General features: G+C 47.3%; 1 protein-coding gene and 2 long non-coding RNA genes across 17 annotated transcripts in view; 2 read left to right on the top strand and 1 right to left on the bottom strand.

Moving 5' to 3' along the window:
• The window catches only part of zgc:158659 (uncharacterized protein LOC791141 homolog), an 87,611-nt gene that overhangs the window by 61,492 nt on the left and 142 nt on the right, over nucleotides 1–25,977 (top strand). The window contains exons 19-24 of the mRNA XM_052460711.1: nucleotides 2,610–2,731; nucleotides 11,675–11,753; nucleotides 15,353–15,427; nucleotides 21,055–21,172; nucleotides 22,953–23,104; nucleotides 23,183–23,345. Of these exons, the coding sequence (XP_052316671.1) occupies nucleotides 2,610–2,731; nucleotides 11,675–11,753; nucleotides 15,353–15,427; nucleotides 21,055–21,172; nucleotides 22,953–23,104; nucleotides 23,183–23,345 (709 nt within the window). The remainder of the gene's footprint in view (nucleotides 1–2,609; nucleotides 2,732–11,674; nucleotides 11,754–15,352; nucleotides 15,428–21,054; nucleotides 21,173–22,952; nucleotides 23,105–23,182; nucleotides 23,346–25,977) is intronic.
• On the top strand, nucleotides 23,952–25,858 carry LOC127906579 (uncharacterized). Of its 15 annotated transcripts, XR_008061930.1 has the most exons (8): nucleotides 23,958–24,078; nucleotides 24,254–24,351; nucleotides 24,434–24,580; nucleotides 24,679–24,727; nucleotides 25,000–25,048; nucleotides 25,194–25,340; nucleotides 25,439–25,585; nucleotides 25,679–25,858. It is a non-coding gene; the product is annotated as an uncharacterized LOC127906579 (long non-coding RNA). The 15 variants fall into 15 exon arrangements; XR_008061929.1 differs by lacking the exon at nucleotides 24,679–24,727 and having other exon boundaries at nucleotides 23,952–24,078; XR_008061942.1 differs by lacking the exon at nucleotides 24,679–24,727 and having other exon boundaries at nucleotides 24,303–24,351.
• LOC127906580 (uncharacterized) lies at nucleotides 24,470–25,571 on the bottom strand. The gene is made up of 3 exons (XR_008061944.1): nucleotides 25,427–25,571; nucleotides 25,182–25,377; nucleotides 24,470–24,617 (listed from the first exon to the last, which is right to left on the bottom strand). It is a non-coding gene; the product is annotated as an uncharacterized LOC127906580 (long non-coding RNA).

The raw sequence follows: 25,977 nt of genomic DNA, 5'->3' as shown, positions 1-25,977 counted from the left end.
GGGTTAGGGTGGAGAGGTAGACAGGGTTAGGGTGGAGAGGTAGACAGGGTTAGGGTGGAGAGGTAGACAGGGTTAGGGTGGAGAGGTAGACAGGGTTAGGGTGGAGAAGTAGACAGGGTTAGGGTGGAGAAGTAGACAGGGTTAGGGTGGAGAAGTAGAGAGGGTTAGGGTGGAGAGGTAGACAGGGTTAGGGTGGAGAGGTAGACAGGGTTAGGGTGGAGAAGTAGACAGGGTTAGGGTGGAGAAGTAGACAGGGTTAGGGTGGAGAAGTAGACAGGGTTAGGGTGGAGAAGTAGACAGGGTTAGGGTGGAGAAGTAGAGAGGGTTAGGGTGGAGAAGTAGACAGGGTTAGGGTGGAGAAGTAGACAGGGTTAGGGTGGAGAAGTAGAGAGGGTTAGGGTGGAGAGGTAGACAGGGTTAGGGTGGAGAGGTAGACAGGGTTAGGGTGGAGAGGTAGACAGGGTTAGGGTGGAGAGGTAGACAGGGTTAGGGTGGAGAACATTGAGATCTGTAGAGGAGGGGTTGTCAGCCCATATTGAGATCTGTAGAGGAGGGGTTGTCAGCCCACATTGAGATCTGTAGAGGAGGGGTTGTCAGCCCACATTGAGATCTGTAGAGGAGGGGTTGTCAGCCCACATTGAGATCTGTAGAGGAGGGGTTGTCAGCCCACATTGAGATCTGTAGAGGAGGGGTTGTCAGCCCACATTGAGATCTGTAGAGGAGGGGTTGTCAGCCCACATTGAGATCTGTAGAGGAGGGGTTGTCAGCCCACACTGAGATCTGTAGAGGAGGGGTTGTCAGCCCACACTGAGATCTGTAGAGGAGGGGTTGTCAGCCCACACTGAGATCTGTAGAGGAGGGGTTGTCAGCCCACACTGAGATCTGTAGAGGAGGGGTTGTCAGCCCACACTGAGATCTGTAGAGGAGGGGTTGTCAGCCCACACTGAGATCTGTAGAGGAGGGGTTGTCAGCCCACATTGAGATCTGTAGAGGAGGGGTTGTCAGCCCACACTGAGATCTGTAGAGGAGGGGTTGTCAGCCCACACTGAGATCTGTAGAGGAGGGGTTGTCAGCCCACACTGAGATCTGTAGAGGAGGGGTTGTCAGCCCACATTGAGATCTGTAGAGGAGGGGTTGTCAGCCCACATTGAGATCTGTAGAGGAGGGGTTGTCAGCCCACACTGAGATCTGTAGAGGAGGGGTTGTCAGCCCACATTGAGATCTGTAGAGGAGGGGTTGTCAGCCCACACTGAGATCTGTAGAGGAGGGGTTGTCAGCCCACACTGAGATCTGTAGAGGAGGGGTTGTCAGCCCACATTGAGATCTGTAGAGGAGGGGTTGTCAGCCCACACTGAGATCTGTAGAGGAGGGGTTGTCAGCCCACACTGAGATCTGTAGAGGAGGGGTTGTCAGCCCACATTGAGATCTGTAGAGGAGGGGTTGTCAGCCCACACTGAGATCTGTAGAGGAGGGGTTGTCGGCCCACACTAACAGCTGACCTGCTCTAACAGACTACGACAGGTACCACTGGTTTCCCCCTGTGGCCGACCCCTGAGGGTCTGTGGGTGTTGGGGCCTTCGGTTCCAGGTCTGCCAGACAGGTGCAATTTCAGAAACCTGGTTTTCGACAACTAGAGAAACAAGGCGGAGAGTCAGGTTATGTTACCTGTGTGCAGATATTAGTTAACAGACTATTTAGAGGGTGCTGGGTCCTTCACATGCCCGGTTCTCACCCCATGAAGACAGCCATCCCTTCTGCGACCTCAAGGTCTCTTAGCCCCGGGGAGGCCCTGGCTCTCCAGCTTTGGTGCAGCGGCGGCAATTTTGGGCTGGGCGTCCCAGCTCGGGCCCAGGCGGCCATTTGGGATCCAGGTCAAGGGACCATTTGGGATCCAGGTTAAAGGGCCATTTGGGATCCAGGTTAAGGGACCATTTGGGATCCAGGTCAAGGGACCATTTGGGATCCAGGTTAAAGGGACCATTTGGGATCCAGGTCAAGGGCCATTTGGGATCCAGGTCAAGGGGACCATTTGGGATCCAGGTCAAGGGACCATTTGGGATCCAGGTTAAAGGGCCATTTGGGATCCAGGTCAAGGGCCATTTGGGATCCAGGTCAAGGGCCATTTGGGATCCAGGTCAAGGGACCATTTGGGATCCAGGTCAAGGGACCATTTGGGATCCAGGTCAAGGGCCATTTGGGATCCAGGTCAAGGGCCATTTGGGATCCAGGTTAAGGGACCATTTGGGATCCAGGTCAAGGGACCATTTGGGATCCAGGTTAAAGGGACCATTTGGGATCCAGGTCAAGGGACCATTTGGGATCCAGGTCAAGGGACCATTTGGGATCCAGGTTAAAGGACCATTTGGGATCCAGGTTAAAGGACCATTTGGGATCCAGGTCAAGGGCCATTTGGGATCCAGGTTAAAGGACCATTTGGGATCCAGGTCAAGGGACCATTTGGGATCCAGGTCAAGGGATCAAAATACTGCTGGAGCGAGCGCTCTACCTGTTGGCCCAGGGAGCCGTATGACCAGCGGAGGTTAGAGGTCATGATCATGTCTTCAGCGAAGCGTCCCCTGTAGCTGAACTGTGTTCTCTCCCTCCCCCAGGTTAGAGGAGTGTAGGATCATGTCTTCAGCGAAGCGTCCTCTGTGGCTGAACTGGGATAACCCCGACATCATGAGTGAACTACTGTTTACTAACAACGAGGTCATCTTCAAGAACGGAGATGGTGAGGGGGAGGGAGGGGTGTAGGCTGTGTATGTTATTGTTTGTGTGTGTGTGTGTGCGTGTGTGTGTGTGTGTTAGTGTGTGCGTGTTTGTGTGCGTGTGTGTGCGTGTGTGTGCGTGCGTGCGTGTGTTTTGTGTGTGCATGGAGTGTTCATTCTCTCCCTAAAACATCCTCTGTGTTTGACTCCCTAAAACAACCTCTGTGTTTGACTCCCTAAAACATCCTCTGTGTTTGACTCCCTAAAACATCCTCTGTGTTTGACTCCCTAAAACATCCTCTGTGTTTGACTCCCTAAAACATCCTCTGATCTGTGTTTGACTCCCTAAAACATCCTCTGTGTTTGACTCCCTAAAACATCCTCTGTGTTTGACTCCCTAAAACATTCTCTGATCTGTGTTTGACTCCCTAAAACATCCTCTGTGTTTGACTCTCCCTAAAACATCCTCTGATCTGTGTTTGACTCCCTAAATCATCCTCTGTGTTTGACTCCCTAAAACATCCTCTGTGTTTGACTCCCTAAAACATCCTCTGATCTGTGTTTGACTCTCCCTAAAACATCCTCTGTGTTTGACTCCCTAAAACATCATCTGTGTTTGACTCCCTAAAACATCCTCTGATCTGTGTTTGACTCTCCCTAAAACATCCTCTGTGTTTGACTCCCTAAAACATCCTCTGTGTTTGACTCCCTAAAACATCCTCTGTGTTTGACTCCCTAAAACATCCTCTGTGTTTGACTCCCTAAAACATCCTCTGTGTTTGACTCTCCCTAAAACATCCTCTGATCTGTGTTTGACTCCCTAAAACATCCTCTGTGTTTGACTCCCTAAAACATCCTCTGTGTTTGACTCCCTAAAACATCCTCTGTGTTTGACTCCCTAAAACATCCTCTGTGTTTGACTCCCTAAAACATCCTCTGTGTTTGACTCCCTAAAACATCCTCTGATCTGTGTTTGACTCTCCCTAAAACATCCTCTGTGTTTGACTCCCTAAAACATCCTCTGTGTTTGACTCCCTAAAACAACCTCTGTGTTTGACTCTCCCTAAAACATCCTCTGTGTTTGACTCCCTAAAACATCCTCTGTGTTTGACTCTCCCTAAAACATCCTCTGATCTGTGTTTGACTCCCTAAAACATCCTCTGATCTGTGTTTGACTCTCCCTAAAACATCCTCTGTGTTTGACTCTCCCTAAAACATCCTCTGTGTTTGACTCTCCCTAAAACATCCTCTGTGTTTGACTCCCTAAAACATCATCTGTGTTTGACTCCCTAAAACATCCTCTGATCTGTGTTTGACTCTCCCTAAAACATCATCTGTGTTTGACTCCCTAAAACATCCTCTGATCTGTGTTTGACTCTCCCTAAAACATCCTCTGTGTTTGACTCCCTAAAACATCCTCTGTGTTTGACTCTCCCTAAAACATCCTCTGTGTTTGACTCCCTAAAACATCCTCTGTGTTTGACTCCCTAAAACATCCTCTGTGTTTGACTCCCTAAAACATCCTCTGTGTTTGACTCTCCCTAAAACATCCTCTGTGTTTGACTCCCTAAAACATCCTCTGTGTTTGACTCCCTAAAACATCCTCTGATCTGTGTTTGACTCTCCCTAAAACATCCTCTGTGTTTGACTCTCCCTAAAACATCCTCTGTGTTTGACTCTCCCTAAAACATCCTTGTGTTTGACTCCCTAAAACATCCTCTGTGTTTGACTCCCTAAATCATCCTCTGTGTTTGACTCTCCCTAAAACATCCTCTGTGTTTGACTCCCTAAAACATCCTCTGTGTTTGACTCCCTAAAACATCCTCTGTGTTTGACTCCCTAAAACATCCTCTGTGTTTGACTCCCTAAAACATCCTCTGATCTGTGTTTGACTCTCCCTAAAACATCCTCTGTGTTTGACTCTCCCTAGAACATCCTCTGTGTTTGACTCCCTAAAACATCCTTTGTGTTTGACTCCCTAAAACATCCTCTGTGTTTGACTCCCTAAATCATCCTCTGTGTTTGACTCTCCCTAAAACATCCTCTGTGTTTGACTCCCTAAAACATCCTCTGTGTTTGACTCCCTAAAACATCCTCTGTGTTTGACTCCCTAAAACATCCTCTGTGTTTGACTCCCTAAAACATCCTCTGTGTTTGACTCCCTAAAACATCCTCTGTGTTTGACTCCCCAAAACATCCTCTGTGTTTGACTCTCCCTAAAACATCCTCTGATCTGTGTTTGACTCTCCCTAAAACATCCTCTGTGTTTGACTCCCTAAAACATCCTCTGTGTTTGACTCTCCCTAAAACATCCTCTGTGTTTGACTCCCTAAAACATCCTCTGTGTTTGACTCCCTAAAACATCCTCTGTGTTTGACTCCCTAAATCATCCTCTGTGTTTGACTCTCCCTAAAACATCCTCTGTGTTTGACTCCCTAAAACATCCTCTGATCTGTGTTTGACTCCCTAAAACATCCTCTGTGTTTGACTCTCCCTAAAACATCCTCTGATCTGTGTTTGACTCCCTAAATCATCCTCTGTGTTTGACTCCCTAAAACATCCTCTGTGTTTGACTCCCTAAAACATCCTCTGATCTGTGTTTGACTCTCCCTAAAACATCCTCTGTGTTTGACTCCCTAAAACATCATCTGTGTTTGACTCCCTAAAACATCCTCTGATCTGTGTTTGACTCACCCTAAAACATCCTCTGTGTTTGACTCCCTAAAACATCCTCTGTGTTTGACTCCCTAAAACATCCTCTGTGTTTGACTCCCTAAAACATCCTCTGTGTTTGACTCCCTAAAACATCCTCTGTGTTTGACTCCCTAAAACATCCTCTGTGTTTGACTCCCTAAAACATCCTCTGATCTGTGTTTGACTCCCTAAAAACTAAAACATCCTCTGTGTTTGACTCCCTAAAACATCCTCTGTGTCTTGTTTGACTCCCTAAAACATCCCTAAAACATCCTCTGTGTTTGACTCTCCCTAAAACATCCTCTGTGTTTGACTCCCTAAAACATCCTCTGTGTTTGACTCCCTAAAACATCCTCTGATCTGTGTTTGACTCTCCCTAAAACATCCTCTGTGTTTGACTCCCTAAAACATCCTCTGTGTTTGACTCCCTAAAACATCCTCTGTGTTTGACTCTCCCTAAAACATCCTCTGTGTTTGACTCCCTAAAACATCCTCTGTGTTTGACTCTCCCTAAAACATCCTCTGATCTGTGTTTGACTCCCTAAAACATCCTCTGATCTGTGTTTGACTCTCCCTAAAACATCCTCTGTGTTTGACTCTCCCTAAAACATCCTCTGTGTTTGACTCCCTAAAACATCATCTGTGTTTGACTCCCTAAAACATCCTCTGATCTGTGTTTGACTCTCCCTAAAACATCATCTGTGTTTGACTCCCTAAAACATCCTCTGATCTGTGTTTGACTCTCCCTAAAACATCCTCTGTGTTTGACTCCCTAAAACATCCTCTGTGTTTGACTCTCCCTAAAACATCCTCTGTGTTTGACTCCCTAAAACATCCTCTGTGTTTGACTCCCTAAAACATCCTCTGTGTTTGACTCCCTAAACATCCTCTGTGTTTGACTCTCCCTAAAACATCCTCTGTGTTTGACTCCCTAAAACATCCTCTGTGTTTGACTCTCCCTAAAACATCCTCTGTGTTTGACTCTCCCTAGAACATCCTCTGTGTTTGACTCCCTAAAACATCCTTTGTGTTTGACTCCCTAAAACATCCTCTGTGTTTGACTCTCCCTAAAACATCCTCTGTGTTTGACTCCCTAAAACATCCTCTGTGTTTGACTCCCTAAAACATCCTCTGTGTTTGACTCCCTAAAACATCCTCTGTGTTTGACTCTCCCTAAAACATCCTCTGTGTTTGACTCCCTAAAACATCCTCTGTGTTTGACTCTCCCTAAAACATCCTCTGTGTTTGACTCTCCCTAAAACATCCTCTGTGTTTGACTCCCTAAAACATCCTCTGTGTTTGACTCCCTAAAACATCCTCTGTGTTTGACTCTCCCTAAAACATCCTCTGATCTGTGTTTGACTCTCCCTAAAACATCCTCTGTGTTTGACTCCCTAAAACATCCTCTGTGTTTGACTCTCCCTAAAACATCCTCTGTGTTTGACTCCCTAAAACATCCTCTGTGTTTGACTCCCTAAAACATCCTCTGTGTTTGACTCCCTAAATCATCCTCTGTGTTTGACTCTCCCTAAAACATCCTCTGTGTTTGACTCCCTAAAACATCCTCTGTGTTTGACTCCCTAAATCATCCTCTGTGTTTGACTCTCCCTAAGACATCCTCTGTGTTTGACTCCCTAAAACATCCTCTGATCTGTGTTTGACTCTCCCTAAAACATCCTCTGTGTTTGACTCCCTAAAACATCCTCTGTGTTTGACTCCCTAAAACATCCTGTGTGTTTGACTCCCTAAATCATCCTCTGTGTTTGACTCTCCCTAAAACATCCTCTGTGTTTGACTCCCTAAAACATCCTCTGATCTGTGTTTGACTCTCCCTAAAACATCTTCTGTGTTTGACTCCCTAAAACATCCTCTGTGTTTGACTCCCTAAAACATCCTCTGATCTGTGTTTGACTCTCCCTAAAACATCCTCTGTGTTTGACTCCCTAAATCATCCTCTGTGTTTGACTCTCCCTAAAACATCCTCTGTGTTTGACTCCCTAAAACATCCTCTGATCTGTGTTTGACTCTCCCTAAAACATCTTCTGTGTTTGACTCTCCCTAAAACATCCTCTGTGTTTGACTCCCTAAAACATCCTCTGTGTTTGACTCCCTAAAACATCCTCTGTGTTTGACTCCCTAAATCATCCTCTGTGTTTGACTCTCCCTAAAACATCCTCTGTGTTTGACTCCCTAAAACATCCTCTGATCTGTGTTTGACTCCCTAAAACATCCTCTGATCTGTGTTTGACTCCCTAAAACATCCTCTGATCTGTGTTTGACTCTCCCTAAAACATCCTCTGTGTTTGACTCCCTAAAACATCCTGTGTTTGACTCCATAAAACATCATCTGTGTTTGACTCCCTAAAACATCATATGTGTTTGACTCCCTAAAACATCCTCTGATCTGTGTTTGACTCCCTAAAACATCCTCTGTGTTTGACTCCCTAAAACATCCTCTGATCTGTGTTTGACTCCCTAAAACATCCTCTGTGTTTGACTCTCCCTAAAACATCCTCTGATCTGTGTTTGACTCCCTAAATCATCCTCTGTGTTTGACTCCCTAAAACATCCTCTGTGTTTGACTCCCTAAAACATCCTCTGATCTGTGTTTGACTCTCCCTAAAACATCCTCTGTGTTTGACTCCCTAAAACATCATCTGTGTTTGACTCCCTAAAACATCCTCTGATCTGTGTTTGACTCTCCCTAAAACATCCTCTGTGTTTGACTCCCTAAAACATCCTCTGTGTTTGACTCCCTAAAACATCCTCTGTGTTTGACTCCCTAAAACATCCTCTGTGTTTGACTCCCTAAAACATCCTCTGTGTTTGACTCCCTAAAACATCCTCTGTGTTTGACTCTCCCTAAAACATCCTCTGATCTGTGTTTGACTCCCTAAAACATCCTCTGTGTTTGACTCCCTAAAACATCCTCTGTGTTTGACTCCCTAAAACATCCTCTGTGTTTGACTCCCTAAAACATCCTCTGTGTTTGACTCCCTAAAACATCCTCTGTGTTTGACTCTCCCTAAAACATCCTCTGTGTTTGACTCCCTAAAACATCCTCTGTGTTTGACTCCCTAAAACATCCTCTGATCTGTGTTTGACTCTCCCTAAAACATCCTCTGTGTTTGACTCCCTAAAACATCCTCTGTGTTTGACTCCCTAAAACATCCTCTGTGTTTGACTCTCCCTAAAACATCCTCTGTGTTTGACTCCCTAAAACATCCTCTGTGTTTGACTCTCCCTAAAACATCCTCTGATCTGTGTTTGACTCCCTAAAACATCCTCTGATCTGTGTTTGACTCTCCCTAAAACATCCTCTGTGTTTGACTCTCCCTAAAACATCCTCTGTGTTTGACTCCCTAAAACATCATCTGTGTTTGACTCCCTAAAACATCCTCTGATCTGTGTTTGACTCTCCCTAAAACATCATCTGTGTTTGACTCCCTAAAACATCCTCTGATCTGTGTTTGACTCTCCCTAAAACATCCTCTGTGTTTGACTCCCTAAAACATCCTCTGTGTTTGACTCTCCCTAAAACATCCTCTGTGTTTGACTCCCTAAAACATCCTCTGTGTTTGACTCCCTAAAACATCCTCTGTGTTTGACTCCCTAAAACATCCTCTGTGTTTGACTCTCCCTAAAACATCCTCTGTGTTTGACTCCCTAAAACATCCTCTGTGTTTGACTCCCTAAAACATCCTCTGTGTTTGACTCTCCCTAAAACATCCTCTGTGTTTGACTCCCTAAAACATCCTCTGTGTTTGACTCCCTAAAACATCCTCTGTGTTTGACTCCCTAAAACATCCTCTGTGTTTGACTCCCTAAAACATCCTCTGTGTTTGACTCCCTAAAACATCCTCTGTGTTTGACTCCCTAAAACATCCTCTGTGTTTGACTCTCCCTAAAACATCCTCTGTGTTTGACTCCCTAAAACATCCTCTGTGTTTGACTCTCCCTAAAACATCCTCTGTGTTTGACTCTCCCTAAAACATCCTCTGTGTTTGACTCCCTAAAACATCCTCTGTGTTTGACTCCCTAAAACATCCTCTGTGTTTGACTCTCCCTAAAACATCCTCTGATCTGTGTTTGACTCTCCCTAAAACATCCTCTGTGTTTGACTCCCTAAAACATCCTCTGTGTTTGACTCTCCCTAAAACATCCTCTGTGTTTGACTCCCTAAAACATCCTCTGTGTTTGACTCCCTAAAACATCCTCTGTGTTTGACTCCCTAAATCATCCTCTGTGTTTGACTCTCCCTAAAACATCCTCTGTGTTTGACTCCTAAAACATCCTCTGTGTTTGACTCCTACAGAGGTCATGTTATCGGGACAGAGTTTTTATCATCCTCTGTGTTTGACTCTCCCTAAGACATCCTCTGTGTTTGACTCCCTAAAACATCCTCTGATCTGTGTTTGACTCTCCCTAAAACATCCTCTGTGTTTGACTCCCTAAAACATCCTCTGTGTTTGACTCCCTAAAACATCCCTGTGTTTGACTCCTAAATCATCCTCTGTGTTTGACTCTCCCTAAAACATCCTCTGTGTTTGACTCCCTAAAACATCCTCTGTCTGTGTTTGACTCCCTAAAACATCCTCTGTGTTTGACTCCCTAAAACATCCTCTGTGTTTACCCTAAAACATGTCTGATCTGTGTTTGACTCTCCCTAAAACATCCTCTGTGTTTGACTCCCTAAATCATCCTCTGTGTTTGACTCTCCCTAAAACATCCTCTGTGTTTGACTCCCTAAAACATCCTCTGATCTGTGTTTGACTCTCCCTAAAACATCTTCTGTGTTTGACTCTCCCTAAAACATCCTCTGTGTTTGACTCCCTAAAACATCCTCTGTGTTTGACTCCTAAAACATCCTCTGTGTTTGACTCCTAAATCATCCTCTGTGTTTGACTCTCCTAAAACATCCTCTGTGTTTGACTCCCTAAACATCCTCTGATCTGTGTTTGTCTCCCTAAAACACTTCTGTGTTTGACTCATGTTAAAACATCCTCTGTGTTTGACTCCCTAAAACATCCTCTGTGTTTGACTCCCTAAAACATCCTCTGTGTTTGACTCTCCCTAAAACATGTCTGATCTGTGTTTGACTCCTAAAACATCCTCTGATCTGTGTTTGACTCCCTAAAACATCCTCTGTGTTTGATCTGTGTTTGACTCTCCCTAAAACATCCTCTGTGTTTGACTCCCTAAAACATCCTCTGTGTTTGACTCCCTAAATCATCCTCTGTGTTTGACTCTCCCTAAAACATCCTCTGTGTTTGACTCCCTAAAACATCCTCTGATCTGTGTTTGACTCTCCCTAAAACATCTTCTGTGTTTGACTCTCCCTAAAACATCCTCTGTGTTTGACTCCCTAAAACATCCTCTGTGTTTGACTCCCTAAAACATCCTCTGTGTTTGACTCTCCCTAAAACATCCTCTGATCTGTGTTTGACTCCCTAAAACATCCTCTGATCTGTGTTTGACTCCCTAAAACATCCTCTGATCTGTGTTTGACTCTCCCTAAAACATCCTCTGTGTTTGACTCCCTAAAACATCCTGTGTTTGACTCCATAAAACATCATCTGTGTTTGACTCCCTAAAACATCATATGTGTTTGACTCCCTAAAACATCCTCTGATCTGTGTTTGACTCCCTAAAACATCCTCTGTGTTTGACTCCCTAAAACATCCTCTGTGTTTGACTCCCTAAAACATCCTCTGTGTTTGACTCTCCCTAAAACATCCTCTGATCTGTGTTTGACTCCCTAAAACATCCTCTGATCTGTGTTTGACTCTCCCTAAAACATCCTCTGTGTTTGACTCTCCCTAAAACATCCTCTGTGTTTGACTCCCTAAAACATCATCTGTGTTTGACTCCCTAAAACATCCTCTGATCTGTGTTTGACTCCCTAAAACATCCTCTGTGTTTGACTCCCTAAAACGTCCTCTGATCTGTGTTTGACTCCCTAAAACATCCTCTGTGTTTGACTCCCTAAAACATCCTCTGTGTTTGACTCCCTAAAACATCCTCTGTGTTTGACTCCCTAAAACATCCTCTGATCTGTGTTCGACTCCCTAAAACATCCTCTGTGTTTGACTCTCCCTAAAACATCCTCTGATCTGTGTTTGACTCCCTAAAACATCCTCTGTGTTTGACTCTCCCTAAAACATCCTCTGTGTTTGACTCTCCCTAAAACATCCTCTGTGTTTGACTCCCTAAAACATCCTCTGTGTTTGACTCCCTAAAACATCCTCCGATCTGTGTTTCTGTGCGTGTAGATCTACGCCAGGACATGTTGACTCTGCAGATAATTAAAATAATGGAGAATATCTGGCAGAACCAGGGATTAGACCTCAGGTAAGAACACACACACACACACACGGACATTAAGCACGGGGGGCTGTCAAATCGAGGTCCCAAAATAGTCCTCTGTCCATCGTTTTTTGAAATGTTCTATGATTCCTGACTGTCTATCTTTAGTTTTGCCGATTGAGTTAGCGAGGACAAGAGTTTATCAGAGTTTATGTTATCAGGACAGAGTTTAGTGAAGTTATCGGGACAGAGTTTATGTTATCAGGACAGAGTTTAGTGATGTTATCAGGACATAGTTTAGTCATGTTATCAGGACAGAGTTTAGTCATGTTATCAGGACAGAGTTTAGTCATGTTATCAGGACAGAGTTTAGTCATGTTATCAGGACAGAGTTTAGTCATGTTATCAGGACAGAGTTTAGTCATGTTATCAGGACAGAGTTTAGTCATGTTATCAGGACAGAGTTTAGTGATGTTATCAGGACAGAGTTTAGTGATGTTATCAGGACAGAGTTTAGTCATGTTATCAGGACAGAGTTTAGTGACGTTATCAGGACAGAGTTTAGTCATGTTATCAGGACAGACTTTGTTATCAGGACAGAGTTTAGTCATGTTATCAGGACAGAGTTTATGTTATCAGGACAGAGTTTAGTCATGTTATCAGGACAGAGTTTAGTCATGTTATCAGGACAGAGTTTAGTCATGTTATCAGGACAGAGTTTAGTGATGTTATCAGGACAGAGTTTAGTCATGTTATCAGGACAGAGTTTAGTCATGTTATCAGGACAGAGTTTAGTCATGTTATCAGGACAGAGTTTAGTGATGTTATCAGGACAGAGTTTAGTCATGTTATCAGGACAGAGTTTAGTCATGTTATCAGGACAGAGTTTAGTCATGTTATCAGGACAGAGTTTAGTCATGTTATCAGGACAGAGTTTAGTCATGTTATCAGGACAGAGTTGAGGTTAAAGACAGCAGTGGGGTACAGGGTGGTCTGCTGCTGGTTAACATAGTGGGATACAGGGTGGTCTGCTGCTGGTTAACACAGTGGGATACAGGGTGGTCTGCTGCTGGTTAACATAGTGGGATACAGGGTGGTCTGCTGCTGGTTAACACAGTGGGATACAGGGTGGTTTGCTGCTGGTTAACACAGTGGGGTACAGGGTGGTCTGCTGCTGGTTAACATAGTGGGGTACAGGGTGGTCTGCTGCTGGTTAACACAGTGGGATACAGGGTGGTCTGCTGCTACAGGAGTGGTTACAGGGTGGTCTGCTGCTGGTTAACATAGTGGGATACAGGGTGGTCTGCTGCTGGTTAACACAGTGGGATACAGGATGTTACCGTATGGTCTGCTGCTGGTTAACACAGTGGGTCTGTCTATAGGGGACTGTGTGTTGTCTATTTAACCCCTCCCTACAGGATGTTACCGTATAGCTGTCTTGTACAGGGTGGTCTGCTATTTAACCCCTCCCTACAGGATGTTACACAGTGGCTGTCTGTCTATAGGGGACTGTGTGTTGACCTCTATTTAACCCCTCCCTACAGATGGTGGCTGTCTGCTATAGGGGACTGGTTAACATAGTGGGTTACCAGGGTGGTCTGCTGCTGGTGACCTCTATTTGTTAACCCCTCCTACAGGACAGTGTTTGTCTGTCTATAGTGGGGTTACAGGCTGTCTGTCTGCTGCTGTTACCTCATTTACCCCTCCCTACAGGATGTTACCGTATGGGTGGTCTGACTGCTGTGTTGACCTCTATTTAACCCCTCCCTACAGGATGTTAGTGGGTCTGTAGGGACTGGCTGCTCTGGTTCTATAGTGGGGACTGGGTGGTCTGACCTCTATTTAACACCATGGCTGTCTGCTAGGGGACTGGTTAAAACAGCAGTGGGATACAGGGATGGTCTGTTTATAGGGGCTGGTTAAAGACAGCATGGCTGTCTGTCTATAGGGGACTGTGTGTTGACCTCTATTTAACCCCTCCCTACAGGATGTTACCGTATGGCTGTCTGTCTAGGGGACTGTGTGGTTCGGTTAGGTGGTCTGCTGCTGGTTCTAGGGTGGTCTGCCCTCCCTCCCTACAGGATGTTACCGTATGGCTGTCTGTCTATAGGGGACTGTGTGTTGACCTCTATTTAACCCCTCCCTACAGGATGTTACCGTATGGCTGTCTGTCTATAGGGGACTGTGTTGACCTCTATTTAACCCCTCCCTACAGGATGTTACCGTAATGGCTGTCTGTCTATAGGGGACTGTGTGTTGACCTCTATTTAACCCCTCCCTACAGGATGTTACCGTATGGCTGTCTGTCTATAGGGGACTGTGTGTTGACCTCTATTTAACCCCTCCCTACAGGATGTTACCGTATGGCTGTCTGTCTATAGGGGACTGTGTGTTGACCTCTATTTAACCCCTCCCTACAGGATGTTACCGTATGGCTGTCTGTCTATAGGGGACTGTGTGTTGACCTCTATTTAACCCCTCCCTACAGGATGTTACCGTATGGCTGTCTGTCTATAGGGGACTGTGTGTTGACCTCTATTTAACCCCTCCCTACAGGATGTTACCGTATGGCTGTCTGTCTATAGGGGACTGTGTGTTGACCTCTATTTAACCCCTCCCTACAGGATGTTACCGTATGGCTGTCTGTCTATAGGGGACTGTGTGTTGACCTCTATTTAACCCCTCCCTACAGGATGTTACCGTATGGCTGTCTGTCTATAGGGGACTGTGTGTTGACCTCTATTTAACCCCTCCCTACAGGATGTTACCGTATGGCTGTCTGTCTATAGGGGACTGTGTGTTGACCTCTATTTAACCCCTCCCTACAGGATGTTACCGTATGGCTGTCTGTCTATAGGGGACTGTGTGTTGACCTCTATTTAACCCCTCCCTACAGGATGTTACCGTATGGCTGTCTGTCTATAGGGGACTGTGTGTTGACCTCTATTTAACCCCTCCCTACAGGATGTTACCGTATGGCTGTCTGTCTATAGGGGACTGTGTGTTGACCTCTATTTAACCCCTCCCTACAGGATGTTACCGTATGGCTGTCTGTCTATAGGGGACTGTGTGTTGACCTCTATTTAACCCCTCCCTACAGGATGTTACCGTATGGCTGTCTGTCTATAGGGGACTGTGTGTTGACCTCTATTTAACCCCTCCCTACAGGATGTTACCGTATGGCTGTCTGTCTATAGGGGACTGTGTGTTGACCTCTATTTAACCCCTCCCTACAGGATGTTACCGTATGGCTGTCTGTCTATAGGGGACTGTGTGTTGACCTCTATTTAACCCCTCCCTACAGGATGTTACCGTATGGCTGTCTGTCTATAGGGGACTGTGTGTTGACCTCTATTTAACCCCTCCCTACAGGATGTTACCGTATGGCTGTCTGTCTATAGGGGACTGTGTGTTGACCTCTATTTAACCCCTCCCTACAGGATGTTACCGTATGGCTGTCTGTCTATAGGGGACTGTGTGTTGACCTCTATTTAACCCCTCCCTACAGGATGTTACCGTATGGCTGTCTGTCTATAGGGGACTGTGTGTTGACCTCTATTTAACCCCTCCCTACAGGATGTTACCGTATGGCTGTCTGTCTATAGGGGACTGTGTGTTGACCTCTATTTAACCCCTCCCTACAGGATGTTACCGTATGGCTGTCTGTCTATAGGGGACTGTGTGGGGCTCTATTTAACCCCTACACCATCATGCAGACTGTGTGTTGACCTCTATTTAACCCCTCCAGTGTAAAGGAGGCCTGAAGGGGGGTTGACCTCTAGTTCAACAGCCACACACTGCACCACTGGATCAAGGACAAGGAACATGGCTGTCTGTCTAGAGGGGACTGTGTGTTGAGGCCACCTGTCTGGATGTTACACCTGTCTGTCTATAGGGGACTGTGTTAGACCTGTCTGTCCGTTACACAGGATGTTCTGGCTGTCTGTCTACAGGGGACTGTCTGTCTGTTACACCTGACTGTCTGTTACACCTGTCTGTCCCCCTGTCTGTTACCCCACAGGATGTTACCGTATGGCTGTCTGTCTTAGGGGACCTGTGTTGTCTATTTACCCCTCCCTACAGGATGTTACCGTATGGCTGTCTGTCTGTTTGTTACACTCTGTCTGTCTCTGTCTGTCTGTTACACCTGTCTGTCTGTTTGTTACACCTGTCTGTCTGTTACACCTGTGTTGTGTTACACCTGTCTGTTACACCTGTCTGTCCGTTACACCTGTCAGGATGTTACATGGCTGTCTGTCCGTTACACCTGTCTGTCCATTACACCTGTCAGGATGTTACACCTGTCTGTCTGCTATTTAACCCCTGTCAGGATGTTACGTATGGCTGTCTGTCTATAGGGGACTGTGTGTTGACCTCTATTTAACACCTCCCTACAGGATGTTACACCTGGCTGTCTGTTATAGGGGACCTGTGTGTTGATGGCTGTCTCTAGGGGATTTACACCTCCCTCTGATGTTACCACCTGTCTGTTACAGGGGTCTGTGTGTTACAACTATTTAACCCCTCCCTACAGGATGTTACACCTGCTGTCTGTTACAGGGGACTGTCTGTCTGTTACACCTGTCTGTCTGTTACACTGTCTGTTGACCTCTATTTACACCTCCCTCAGGATGTTACACCTGTCTGTCTGGGACCTGTCTGTCTGTTACACCTGTCAGGATGTTACCACCTGTCTGTCTGTTACACCTATTTCTGTCTGTTACACCTGTCTGTCTGTTACACCTGTCTGTCCAGGATGTTACACCTGTCTGTCCGTTACACCTGTCTGTCCGTTACACCTGTCTGTCTGTTACACCTGTCTGTCTGTTACACCTGTCTGTCCGTTACACCTGTCTGTCTGTTACACCTGTCTGTCTGTTACACCTGTCTGTCTGTTACACCTGTCTGTCTGTTACACCTGTCTGTCTGTTTGTTACACCTGTCTGTCTGTTACACCTGTCTGTCTGTTACACCTGTCTGTCCGTTACACCTGTCTGTCCGTTACACCTGTCTGTCTGTTACACCTGTCTGTCTGTTACACCTGTCTGTCTGTTACACCTGTCTGTCTGTTACACCTGTCTGTCTGTTTGTTACACCTGTCTGTCAGTTACACCTGTCTGTCTGTTTGTTACACCTGTCTGTGTTACACCTGTCTGTCTGTTTGTTACACCTGTCTGTCTGTTACCCCACCTGTCTGTTACACCTGTCTGTCTGTTTCACCTGTCTGTCTGTCTGGTACACCTGTCTGTATGTCTGGTACACCTGTCTGTTACACCTGTCTGTCTGTTTCACCTGTCTGTCTGTCTGGTACACCTGTCTGTCTGTTACACTTGTCTGTCTGTTACACTGTCTGTCTGTCTGTTACACCTGTCTGTTACACCTGTCCTCTGTTACACCTGTCTGTCTGTTACACCTGTCTGTCTGTTACACCTGTCTGTCTGTTACACCTGTCTGTCTGTTACACCTGTCTGTCTGTTACACCTGTCTGTCCGTTACACCTGTCTGTCTGTTACACCTGTCTGTCTGTACACCTGTCTCCGTTACACCTGTCTGTCTGTTACACCTGTCTGTCCGTTACACCTGTCTGTCAGTTACACCTGTCTGTCTGTTACACCTGTCTGTCTGTTACACCTGTCTGTCTGTTACACCTGTCTGTCTGTTTGTTACACCTGTCTGTCTGTTACACCTGTCTGTCTGTTTGTTACACCTGTCTGTCCGTTACACCTGTCTGTCCGTTACACCTGTCTGTCAGTTACACCTGTCTGTCTGTTACACCTGTCTGTCTGTTACACCTGTCTGTCTGTTACACCTGTCTGTCTGTTTGTTACACCTGTCTGTCAGTTACACCTGTCTGTCTGTTTGTTACACCTGTCTGTCAGTTACACCTGTCTGTCTGTTTGTTACACCTGTCTGTCTGTTACACCTGTCTGTTACACCTGTCTGTCTGTTTCACCTGTCTGTCTGTCTGGTACACCTGTCTGTATGTCTGGTACACCTGTCTGTTACACCTGTCTGTCTGTTTCACCTGTCTGTCTGTCTGGTACACCTGTCTGTCTGTCTGTTACACTTGTCTGTCTGTTACACCTGTCTGTCTGTCTGTCTGTTACACCTGTCTGTCTGTCTGTTACACCTGTCTGTCTGTTACAGACAGGTAGCCTAGTGGCGGCAGGGTAGCCTAGTGGTTAGAGTGTAGAGGCGGCAGGGTAGCCTAGTGGTTAGAGTGTAGAGGCGGCAGGGTAGCCTAGTGGTTAGAGTGTAGAGGCGGCAGGTAGCCTAGTGGTTAGAGCGTTGGGCTAGTAACCGGAAGGTTGCAAGTTCAAACCCCCAAGCTGACAAGGTCCAAATCTGTCGTTCTGCCCCTGAACAGGCAGTTAACCCACTGTTCCTAGGCCGTCATTGAAAATAAGAATTTGTTCTTAACTGACTTGCCTGGTTAAATAAAAAAATAAATAAAAATTACTGCCAGATTAAATAGGTAAACAAATAAATAAACACCTGTCTGTCTCTCCGTTACACCTGTCTGTCTAACTATCTGTCTGTTACACCTGTCTGTCTTCCTGTTACACCTGTCTGTCTAACTATCTGTCTGTTACACCTGTCTGTCTAACTATCTGGCTGTTACACTTGTCTGTCTCCCTCTATATATAGACTTTAAACACCTCTGTTTTGTGCAGAGCTGTGATCCAGTGCATTAAAAGCCTATTCACTACCAGATAGACCTGTAACCCTATTCACTACCAGATAGACCTGTAACCCTATTCACTACCAGATAGACCTGTAACCCTATTCACTACCAGATAGACCTGTAACCCTATTCACTACCAGATAGACCTGTAACCCTATTCACTACCAGATAGACCTGTAACCCTATTCACTCCCAGATAGACCTGTAACCCTATTCTGTTAACCTGCCTGTCTTCCTGTTATAAATACCTGTCTGTCTAACTACCAGATAGACCTGTAACCCTATTCACTACCAGATAGACCTGTAACCCTATTCACTCCCAGATAGACCTGTAACCCTATTCACTACCAGATAGACCTGTAACCCTATTCACTCCCAGATAGACCTGTAACCCTATTCACTACCAGATAGACCTGTAACCCTATTCACTACCAGATAGACCTGTAACCCTATTCACTCCCAGATAGACCTGTAACCCTATTCACTCCCAGATAGACCTGTATCCCTATTCACTCCCAGATAGACATGTAACCCTATTCACTCCCAGATAGACCTGTAACCCTATTCACTACCAGATAGACCTGTAACCCTATTCACTCCCAGATAGACCTGTAACCCTATTCACTACCAGATAGACCTGTAACCCTATTCATTCCCAGATAGACCTGTAACCCTATTCACTACCAGATAGACCTGTAACCCTATTCACTCCCAGATAGACCTGTAACCCTATTCACTCCCAGATAGACCTGTAACCCTATTCACTACCAGATAGACCTGTAACCCTATTCACTCCCAGATAGACCTGTAACCCTATTCACTACCAGATAGACCTGTAATCCTATTCACTCCCAGATAGACCTGTAACCCTATTCACTACCAGATAGACCTGTAACCCTATTCACTACCAGATAGACCTGTAACCCTATTCACTACCAGATAGACCTGTAACCCTATTCACTCCCAGATAGACCTGTAACCCTATTCATTCCCAGATAGACCTGTAACCCTATTCACTCCCAGATAGACCTGTAACCCTATTCATTCCCAGATAGACCTGTAACCCTATTCATTCCCAGATAGACCTGTAACCCTATTCACTCCCAGATAGACCTGTAACCCTATTCACTCCCAGATAGACCTGTAACCCTATTCACTCCCAGATAGACCTGTAACCCTATTCACTCCCAGATAGACCTGTAACCCTATTCACTCCCAGATAGACCTGTAACCCTATTCACTCCCAGATTGACCTGTAACCCTATTCACTCCCAGAAAGACCTGTAACCCTATTCACTCCCAGATAGACCTGTAACCCTATTCACTACCAGATAGACCTGTAACCCTATTCACTCCCAGATAGACCTGTAACCCTATTCACTACCAGATAGACCTGTAACCCTATTCATTCCCAGATTGACCTGTAACCCTATTCACTACCAGATAGACCTGTAACCCTATTCACTCCCAGATAGACCTGTAACCCTATTCACTCCCAGATAGACCTGTAACCCTCTTCATTCCCAGATAGACCTGTAACCCTATTCATTCCCAGATAGACCTGTAACCCTATTCATTCCCAGATTGACCTGTAACCCTATTCATTCCCAGATAGACTTGTAACCCTATTCACTCCCAGATAGACCTGTAACCCCATTCACTCCCAGATAGACCTGTAACCCTATTCACTCCCAGATAGACCTGTAACCCTATTCACTCCCAGATAGACCTGTAACCCTATTCATTCCCAGATAGACCTGTAACCCTATTCACTCCCAGATAGACCTGTAACCCTATTCACTCCCAGATAGACCTGTAACCCTATTCACTCCCAGATAGACCTGTAACCCTATTCACTCCCAGATAGACCTGTAACCCTATTCACTCCCAGATAGACCTGTAACCCTATTCACTCCCAGATAGACCTGTAACCCTATTCATTCCCAGATTGACCTGCAACCCTATTCACTCCCAGATAGACCTGTAACCCTATTCACTCCCAGGTGTGACAGAGTAATTGACCTGTAACCCTATTCATTCCCAGGTATGACCGAGCGATTGATCTGTAACCCTATTCATTCCCAGATTGACCTGTAACCCTCTTCATTCCCAGATAGACCTGTAACCCTATTCACTCCCAGGTATGACAGAGTAATTGACCTGTAACCCTATTCATTCCCAGGTATGACAGAGTAATTGACCTGTGACCCTATTCACTCCCAGGTATGACAGAGTAATTGACCTGTAACCCTATTCATTCCCAGGTATGACAGAGTAATTGACCTGTAACCCTATTCATTCCCAGGTATGACAGAGTAATTGACCTGTAACCCTATTCATTCCCAGGTATGACAGAGTAATTGACCTGTAACCCTATTCATTCCCAGGTATGACAGAGTAATTGACCTGTAACCCTATTCATTCCCAGGTGTGACAGAGTGATTGACCTGTAACCCTATTCATTCCCAGGTGTGACAGAGTGATTGACCTGTAACCCTATTCACTCCCAGGTATGACAGAGTAATTGACCTGTAACCCTATTCATTCCCAGATTGACCTGTAACCCTATTCATTCCCAGGTATGACAGAGTAATTGACCTGTAACCCTATTCACTCCCAGGTGTGACAGAGTGATTGACCTGTAACCCTATTCATTCCCAGGTATGACCGAGCGATTGACCTGTTCACCAGGTCCTGTGCAGGGTACTGCGTAGCCACCTTCATCCTGGGTATTGGAGACAGACACAACTCCAACATCATGGTTAAGGAGAACGGACAGGTAACACACATACCATCTATCTGAAGAAATCAACCAATAGGTAACTCTGATTTTTTATTTTCCATCTTCTCTACCTCTCCCTCCTCTCCCTCCTCTCTCTCCCTCCTCTCCATCCACTCCCTCCATCCTGTCTCTCCCTCTCCATCCTCTCTCTCCCTCTCCATCCTGTCTCTCCCTCTCTATCCTCTCTCTCCCTCTCCATTCGCTCCCTCCATCCTCTCTCTCTCCATCCTCTCCATCTCTCTCTCTCTCCATCCTCTCCATCCGCTCCCTCCATCCTCTCTCTCTGTCTCCATTCTCTCTCTCCATCCTCTCTCTCTCCATCCTCTCTCTCCCTCTCCATCCTGTCTCTCCCTCTCCATCCTCTCTCTCCCTCTCCATCCTCCCTCTCCCTCTCCATCCTCCCTCTCCCTCTCCATCCTCCCTCTCCCTCTCCATCCTCCCTCTCCCTCTCCATCCTCTCTCTCCCTCTCCATCCTCTCTCTCCCTCTCCATCCTCTCTCCTTCTCCATCCTCTCTCTCCCTCTCCCTCCTCTCTCTCCCTCTCCATCCTCTCTCTCCCTCTCCATCCTCTCTCTCCCTCTCCATCCTCTCTCTCCCTCTCCATCCGCTCCCTCATCCTCTCTCTCTCCATCCTCTCCATCCGCTCCCTCCATCCTCTCTCTCTGTCTCCATTCTCTCTCTCCATCCTCTCCATCTCTCTCTCTCTCCATCCTCTCATCCTCTCTCTCCCTCTCCATCCTCTCTCTCCCTCTCCATCCTCTCTCTCCCTCTCCATCCTCTCTCTCCCTCTCCATCCTCTCTCTCCCTCCTCTCTCTCCCTCCTCTCTCCCTCTCCATCCTCTCTCTCTCCATCCTCTCCATCTCTCTCTCTCCATCCGCTCCCTCCATCCTCTCTCTCCCTCTCCATCCGCTCCCTCCGTCTCCATCCTCTCTCTCTGTCTCCATCCTCTTTCTCTCCCTCTCCATCCATCCTCTCTCTCCCTCTCCATCTGCTCCCTCCATCTCCATCCTCTCTCTCCCTCTCCATCCTCTCCATCCATCCTCTCTCTCTCTCTCTCCCTATCCATATGCTCCCTCCATCCTCTCTCTCTTCCATCCTCTCCCTCTCTCTCCCTCTACATCTGCTCCCTCCGTCTCCATCCTCTCTCTATGTCTCCATCCTCTCCATCCATCCTCTCTCTCTCTGTCTCCATCCTCTCTCTCCCTTTCCATCCTCTCTCTGTGTCTCCATCCGCTCCATCCATCCTCTCTCTCCCTCTCCATCCTCTCGCTCTGTCTCCATCCTCTCTCTCTCCCTCTCCATCCTCTCTCTGTGTCTCCATCCGCTCCATCCATCCTCTCCCTCCGCTCCCTCCATCTCTCTCTGTCTCCATCCTCTCTCTCCCTCTCCATCCTCTCCATCCATCCTCTCTCTCCCTCTCCATCCATCCTCTCTCTGTGTTTCCATCCGCTCCCTCCATCTCTCTCTGTCTCCATCCTCTCTCTGTCTCCATCCATCCTCTCTCTCACTCTCCATCTCTCTCTGTCTCCATCCTCTCTCTGTCTCCATCCATCCTCTCTCTCACTCTCCATCTCTCTCTGTCTCCATCCTCTCTCTGTCTCCATCCATCCTCTCTCTCACTCTCCATCTCTCTCTGTCTCCATCCTCTCTCTGTCTCCATCCATCCTCTCTCTCACTCTCCATCTCTCTCTGTCTCCATCTCTCTCTGTCTCCATCCTCTCTCTGTCTCCATCCATTCCATCCGCTCCCTCCATCTCTCTCTGTCTCTCCCCCCAGCTGTTCCATATAGACTTTGGCCACTTCCTGGATCATAAGAAGAAAAAGTTTGGCTATAAGAGAGAGAGAGTTCCCTTCGTTCTGACACAGGACTTCCTGATTGTCATCAGTAAGGGAGTCCAGGAGTGTACCAAGACCAAAGAGTTTGAGAGGTACAACATACACCGTACACATACAAACAGTACACACACAGAGAACACACCCCCTGTTAACCCCCCCCTTCCCCCCAGGTTCCAGGAGATGTGTTACAAGGCGTACCTATCCATCCGACAGCATGCCTCTCTGTTCATCAACCTGTTCTCCCTGTTGCTGGGCTGTGGCATGCCTGAACTACAGTCCTTTGATGACATTGCTTACCTGAGGAAGACCCTCGCTCTGGAGAAGAGCCAACAGGTAATACAGAACCCCTGACCCCTAACCGTACCTGAGGAGGACCCTCGCTCTGGAGAACAGCCAACAGGTAATACAGAACCCCTGACCCCTAACCGTACCTGAGGAGGACCCTCGCTCTGTCGAAGAGTCAACAGGTAATACAGAACCCCTGACCCCTAACCGTACCTGAGGAAGACCCTCGCTCTGGAGAAGAGCCAACAGGTAATACAGAACCCCTGACCCCTAACCGTACCTGAGGAAGACCCTCGCTCTGGAGAACAGCCAACAGGTAATACAGAACCCCTGACCCCTAACCGTACCTGAGGAGGACCCTCGCTCTGTCGAAGAGCCAACAGGTAATACAGAACCCCTGACCCCTAACCGTACCTGAGGAAGACCCTCGCTCTGGAGAAGAGCCAACAGGTAATACAGAACCCCTGACCCCTAACCGTACCTGAGGAAGACCCTCGCTCTGGAGAACAGCCAACAGGTAATACAGAACCCCTGACCCCTGACCCTACCTGAGGAAAACCCTGTTCCAAATCAGCCTCTGGAGAACAGCCAACAGGGTAATCAGGCCCTGATTAGAGGGGAAACCCCCTGGTGTCCCAGGTCTAAATCAGTCCCTGAGGGGAATCACCCACCTGGTGTCCCAGGTCTAAATCAGTCCCTGATTAGAGGGGAATCACCCACCTGGTGTCCCAGGTCTAAATCAGTCCCTGATTAGAGGGGAATCACCCACCTGGTGTCCCAGGTCTAAATCAGTCCCTGATTGAGGGGAATCACCCACCTGGTGTCCCAGGTCTAAATCCCCTGATTAGAGGGGAATCACCCACCTGAGGTCTAAATCAGTCCCTGATTAGAGGGGAACACCTGGTGTCCCCAAATCAGTCCCTGATTAGAGGGGAATCACCCACCTGGTGTCCCAGGTCTAAATCAGTCCCTGATTAGAGGGGAATCACCCACCTGGTGTCCCAGGTCTAAATCAGGCCCTGATTAGAGGGGAATCACCCACCTGGTGTCCCAGGTCTAAATCAGCCCCTGATTAGAGGGGTCCACCTGGTGATTCAGTCCCTGATTAGAGGGGAATCACCCACCTGGTGTCCCAGGTCTAAATCAGTCCCTGATTAGAGGGGAATCACCCACCTGGTGTCCCAGGTCTAAATCAGGCCCTGATTAGAGGGGAATCACCCACCTGGTGTCCCAGGTCTAAATCAGTCCCTGATTAGAGGGGAATCACCCACCTGGTGTCCCAGGTCTAAATCAGGCCCTGATTAGAGGGGAATCACCCACCTGGTGTCCCAGATCTAAATCAGGCCCTGATTAGAGGGGAATCACCCACCTGGTGTCCCAGGTCTAAATCAGTCCCTGATTAGAGGGGAATCACCCACCTGGTGTCCCAGGTCTAAACCAGGCCCTGATTAGAGGGGAATCACCCACCTGGTGTCCCAGGTCTAAATCAGGCCCTGATTAGAGGGGGAATCACCCACCTGGTGATTAGAGGGGAATCACCCACCTGGTGTCCCAGGTCTAAATCAGGCCCTGATTAGAGGGGAATCACCCACCTGGTGTCCCAGGGCTAAATCAGTCCCTGATTAGAGGGGAATCACCCACCTGGTGTCCCAGGGCTAAATCAGCCCCTGATTAGAGGGGAATCACCCACCTGGTGTCCCAGGTCTAAATCAGTCCCTGATTAGAGGGGAATCACCCACCTGGTGTCCCAGGTCTAAATCAGGCCCTGATTAGGGGAATCACCCACCTGGTGTCCCAGATCTAAATCAGGCCCTGATTAGAGGGGAATCACCCACCTGGTGTCCCAGGTCTAAATCAGTCCCCGATTAGAGGGGAATCACCCACCTGGTGTCCCAGGTCTAAATCAGGCCCTGATTAGAGGGGAATCACCCACCTGGTGTCCCAGGTCTAAATCAGGCCCTGATTAGAGGGGAATCACCCACCTGGTGTCCCAGGTCTAAATCAGGCCCTGATTAGAGGGGAATCACCCACCTGGTGTCCCAGGTCTAAATCAGGCCCTGATTAGAGGGGAATCACCCACCTGGTGTCCCAGGGCTAAATCAGTCCCTGATTAGAGGGGAATCACCCACCTGGTGTCCCAGGTCTAAATCAGTCCCTGATTAGAGGGGAATCACCCACCTGGTGTCCCAGGTCTAAATCAGGCCCTGATTAGAGGGGAATCACCCACCTGGTGTCCCAGGTCTAAATCAGGCCCTGATTAGAGGGGAATCACCCACCTGGTGTCCCAGGTCTAAATCAGGCCCTGATTAGAGGGGAATCAACCTGGTGTCAGGTCTAAATCAGGCCCTGATTAGAGGGGAATCACCCACCTGTTGTCCCAGGTCTAAATCAGTCCCTGATTAGAGGGGAATCACCCACCTGGTGTCCCAGGTCTAAATCAGGCCCTGATTAGAGGGGAATCACCCACCTGGTGTCCCAGGTCTAAATCAGTCCCTGATTAGAGGGGAATCACCCACCTGGTGTCCCAGGTCTAAATCAGTCCCTGATTAGAGGGGAACAATGAAAAATGCAGTGGATCTGGCCTGGACCAGATTTGAATTTTCCTGCCCTAATGTGTAGTGAAGTTACGACATGCATTTATATTTATTACGGATCCCCATGAGCCCTCTCTCTGTGTGTT

The sequence above is a fragment of the Oncorhynchus keta genome, chromosome 13 (genome assembly GCF_023373465.1).
Source record: "Oncorhynchus keta strain PuntledgeMale-10-30-2019 chromosome 13, Oket_V2, whole genome shotgun sequence".
NCBI lineage: Eukaryota > Metazoa > Chordata > Actinopteri > Salmoniformes > Salmonidae > Oncorhynchus > Oncorhynchus keta.
Note: the sequence above shows the minus strand (reverse complement) of the source record. Positions and strands in the feature narration are given on the sequence as shown.